The sequence below is a fragment of the Thalia democratica genome, chromosome 5, assembly GCF_965202585.1.
Source record: "Thalia democratica chromosome 5, ktThaDemo2.hap1.1, whole genome shotgun sequence".
Taxonomy (NCBI): Eukaryota; Metazoa; Chordata; class Thaliacea; order Salpida; family Salpidae; genus Thalia; species Thalia democratica.
Window position 1 is genome coordinate 40,407,317 of NC_139169.1, and position 5,234 is coordinate 40,412,550.

The window sequence follows — 5,234 nt, forward strand, 5'->3', positions numbered from 1 at the left end:
ATTTTACTAGTTATTAGTTTAGTAGTGATTGTTAAATATATAAGAAAATTCATTACTTTTAATATATTTATAAAAAATCTATTTTTCATTAAAAACTTAAGGTTTATTCACTTAAAATGACAGAGAATTAATTTTTGCAGACAGTTAAAAAAAGAGTTGTTAAAAAAATTGATAGTTTGTAAAAACTGTTTTATAACTTTTTCTTAGGGTTTGTCTCTCACTTTCGCCCATTTTAGTAAAAGCCATTTTGTAAAAATACTGAATGTTGAACTTTTGCAAAACACCTATACATCACCTTCTCATATATTTCTTCTACAACCAACTAACAGCAAGGATGGTGAGTACTTGCATTGTTTTTACTTAACATAAGCTTAACTATAAAGTTTATTTAAACTTAACTATAAAATTTATTTGTATTGTGATCCTTCTGTTAAATTATCTTGTTAATAAAGTTGAATTAATTTTCTATAAAAATGTAAGATTTTGTAAAATTATTAATATATTGAGATTTTAACATATAGTCTGCATTAACTCAATCAGCTATGTGTCAGAATTAAATTAAGTAAAAACATACCATTCATTTTAAATCTCAAGCTAGTTTAAACTTTTATTTATGTACAAAATATAATTGCAATGTTTGATAATTGCCAGATATTAGTACCAAGTTGTGAACAAAAATTTAATTATGTAGAAAAATGTCACTATTTATCTACAGTTCTAAGTAATTCTGTTTTCAAAATGATGGTTAACCAAAGGTGAGCACCAATATCAAGCTGAAATTATAATACATTTGATGTGTTTTCAATCATAATTTCAGGCTAAAAATTTATCTATAAAAAACACATCAATAAAATTTAAATTATAAATATTTAAATACCTTTTTTTTACAATATAAAGTTATCATATCAATACAATATTTTATATTCATTATGATATTTAATATATAATTTGGTATATAATGTATTAATTTAATTCTTTTTGTATTTTTACAGCTCGTTTGGAACAATTTTAACTATTTAACTGTATTGTTTTTGTTTAGCCTTAAATTATGGTTATATAAGACATCAAATGTATTATATTTTAGTTTGATATTGCTGCTTACCTCAAGCTAACCTTAACCCAAACAGTAATTGTGATTTAGATATTGATATTTATATTACTTGAAAAAATTATTAATATTTAGTATACAATAAATTAATGATGATAAGGCAGCTCGATTGAATTGTAATGATATGACAAAACTGTCCAATGTCACTACCTCTTCTGAAATTTATTGAAATGTTAATTATAATTAAATTTTAAATCAAAAAGTATCTCAGTTCTTTTTTTCTGACTATTGTTTATTATTACAGTCTCATCGTAAATTCTGTGCCCCCAGACATGGTTCTTTGGCTTTCTTGCCACGCAAGAGGTCTTGTCGCCACCGTGGAAAAGTTAAGTGCTTCCCCAAGGACAACCCTGCCAAGGACTGCCACTTGACTGCCTTCATGGGTTACAAAGCTGGTATGACCCATGTTGTCAGAGAAGTTGACAGACAGGGATCAAGTATGTTTTTTTATTAATATTTAATTTCTTTATATTTATTAATTTTCTTAATATAATTTTAATTATATGAAGTTTTGTGTTATTTGCAATTAAGTCATATCCATGTTCAATTAAATAAATATGCTGGTTTGTCTTTAAGTCATTCTAATACATTAATGCCACTCTCTCTAGTTAAGCATTTTAAGAATTTCTGCCTGTTATATAAACAGCAGTACTTCATTTTTAAGGGTAGTATACTAATTTATTTTGAATTTCTATATTAGAATTAGTTCAATAGAAAGTCCAACTTTCAAATAAATTAAAAACTTTTTGTTGTTATATTTGTTCCTTTTTAACTAGTTGTTGCTTAGGTTTTACAAAAAACAAAGTAATAAATATATTTTTAATACAGTAAGTTTGGTTATGAAAAGTTTTCATTAGTAAACAAAATATTATTAATTAAATTATTTAGTATTAAATTCTTTTGTTTCTAATTTTTAAATCTTTTACAGCTGAGTTATAATAAACATAGTGGTGCATAAAACAATTTTGCAAATTTATAAAGTTATAGGTTTTCAACAAAGTTTAAACATTAAGATATTTTGAATTGTTTTGTCTTGGAAAATATTATTGTCAAAAAAGCCAAAGGATTAAATATATCTGCATAATTATATTCCTGTATTAATATTTGTTATGGTAAAATTATGTTCAATATACATCATATTTATATATCAAATTTTACAGTTAACACTTGAATCATTATAACAAAATTATTTTTTTTATTCAACTATTAAATAAAGTTTATCATTTAACTAAAACTTAAACAATAACAGATTGACTATTACATTTTTTAAATACATGTCAAGTAGTATAGTAAAATTTTCCTTCAACTAGATTCCACAATAAGCATATATTTGTATTTACTCTAATATTGATAACTCAGCCAATAAGTATTGATAAAACATGAATTTTTCAATAAAAAAATTTTAAAATTGCAATGATGAAAACTGGAAGTGCCGTCCGAGTTCTTATCAGACGATGACGCTACTCACTGGTGAATCCTGAGCATTTCTAACAACTATCTATTGATTAAAAAACTTGTACTATTTTATTTTATTAAATTAAAATTTTTCAGAGACCCACAAGCGTGAAGTGACCGCTGCAGTCACCATTGTTGAAACTCCACCAATGGTTGTTGTTGGTGTCATTGGTTACATTGATACCCCACGTGGTCTCAGAACCCTCAAGACCATCTTTGCTGAACATCTCAGTGAAGAGTGCCGTCGCCGCTTCTACAAGAACTGGTTAGTTAAAATATTTATATCAGTTCAAATGTTTTAATGTCAAAAAATATCAATAAATTCTAATTTCTTTTTCTTAATGTTAAGTATCAAATAAAAAGTTAAATTTAAAAAATTAAAATTCAAGTACTTGAATAGAGTATGATGAAAACTCTAGACGGGCGGTCAAAATATACTATGTTGATTCGTCTATTTCTGACTCTAGCAATACATTCATAGTTTAAACAAACTTGTGATGTTTATAAACTTAGAAATGAGTTTATATGAGTACCAATTGAAATACAAAATACTAACCTATATGTGATTCCACTCAGTTGAAAAAAACTTTGAAAAAACTCAGTCTTAGTTACTGAGAAAGTTTTAAACTGATGAATCATAATTTATGTTGAATTTGAGGTTTCACTGTGTTTGGCCTTCAACTAAAAGTCTTAGTTGCTGATTATTTCATTATAAATTATAAATATGAAGCCAGACTTTGAATTGCCTATAGCACGTGAACTCAATTCCCGATACTGAACGTTTCCTCTCACTGCCATAGCAACGTTAGTTGTGGGTAGTGATGAAGCTTGTTGGGATCAACATTTTTTAACGTTGCATGTTTCACGTGAAGGTACAACTCAAAGAAGAAGGCTTTCACCAAGTCCTCAAAGATGTGGTCTGATGAAGCTGGTAAGAAGCAAATCGATTCTGACTTCAAGCAGATTGCCAAATTCTGCAAAGTTGTCCGTGTCATTGCTCACACCCAGGTAAGCCATGGTTGTAATATACTATATTTTAAAGCTATTATACAAAGTTAATAAAATTAACTTCACTGTTAACTCAAATATTTTCATCTTTATATAATTGATTAAAATGATGATTTGCACTTTCTGACACCTCTTGTCAGAATTTTCAATGTTGATTGTTGCACTTATCTGAAATAACTAGAATAAATAATTCTGCTTTTCAATCTGGGTCTTCTTATATTCTACTAATAAATATCTTTCCACAGCCAAAACTTCTTCCATTGAAATTGAAGAAGGCCCATTTGATGGAAATCCAAGTTAACGGTGGAGATGTTGCCCAGAAGGTCGCATACGCCAGGGAATTGTTGGAGAAACAAGTACCAGTGTCAAACGTTTTCTCCCAAGACGAGATGATCGATGTTATTGGTGTCAACAAGGGTCACGGAGAAAAGGGTGTCACCAGCCGTTGGGGAACCAAGAAACTCCCAAGGAAGACCCACAAAGGTTAGCATTTACCTTAACTTTAACTTGATAACATACCTTGAAAAAAATTATGTAATGTAAATATTTTTTGTTGAAAACTTAAAGTAATTATTAATAGAGAATGATGAAAATTCTAGACGGGCGGTCAAAACAAATAATGTTGATTCGTCTATTTCTGATTCTTGATACCTATATTAATTATTTCGCCTTAAACTTTTTTGTAAACTTGAATTAATTGACTAACTTACCATCTTCTTCAAGGTCTCCGCAAAGTAGCCTGTATTGGAGCCTGGCATCCGGCTCGTGTCATGTACTCTGTCGCCCGTTCCGGTCAGAAGGGTTACCATCACAGAACCGAGATCAACAAGAAGGTGTACAGGATTGGTGCTGCCATCCACAAGGAAGGCGGTAAATTGATCAAGAACAACGGTGCCACCGAAACCGATCTCACTGACAAGAGCATCAACCCAATGGTGAGTAGTAATCAAATTCTACAATTTTTTTATAAATTATAACATAAAATTGCAATGATGAAAACTGGAAGTGCCGTCCGAGTTCTTATCAGACGATGACGCTACTCACTGGTGAATCCTGAAGCATTAGATAAAAATAATTAGTAAATGCCTAGAGTTTTTTGTTCAATAGACATCACTAACCAACTTTTTATAACAGGGTGGTTTCCCTCACTACGGTGAAGTGAAGAACGACTTCGTCATGCTCAACGGATGCTGCATCGGGCCCAAGAAGCGCGTGTTGACCCTCCGTAAGTCCCTCATCACTCACACCAAGAGGAAGGCAGCCGAGAAGGCCAACCTTAAATGGATCGACACCTCGTCCAAGTTCGGACACGGTCGCTTCCAGACCCACGAGGAAAAGAGAGCTTTCATGGGACCCCTCAAGAAGGATCGCGAGGCAGCTCAAGCTTAATTGTGTTATTTTTGCTCGCATTATTAAATTCAATTTAGGAAATGAAATGTTGTATTTATATTTATTTTTTTGAACAAAGTAAGGCTCATACTGTTACAGATGAAGATTATAGACTCATTTGAAATTATAATTAATAATGAAAACGCGATTACTAGGTTTTAAGATGACTTATGGTTTAAAAACTAAATTTCTACTGTTCAAACTAAACGACGGTTTTCAAAAATGAATACCAAGAACATTCACAAGCAGAAATAAAAATCTAGTCAAACAATTA

At 30.1% G+C, this 5,234-nt stretch overlaps 1 protein-coding gene across 1 annotated transcript; it reads left to right on the plus strand.

Annotated features, from left to right (window-relative positions):
- The first annotated feature begins 310 nt into the window (after positions 1-310).
- On the plus strand, positions 311-5,007 carry LOC145835993 (large ribosomal subunit protein uL3-like). The gene is made up of 7 exons (XM_082943768.1): positions 311-337; positions 1,353-1,545; positions 2,660-2,828; positions 3,436-3,571; positions 3,817-4,054; positions 4,295-4,506; positions 4,706-5,007. Exons 1-7 carry the CDS (start codon positions 335-337, stop codon positions 4,958-4,960), a joined length of 1,206 nt encoding a protein of 401 aa, XP_082799894.1. The 5' UTR covers positions 311-334; the 3' UTR covers positions 4,961-5,007.
- The last annotated feature ends 227 nt before the right edge of the window (positions 5,008-5,234 follow it).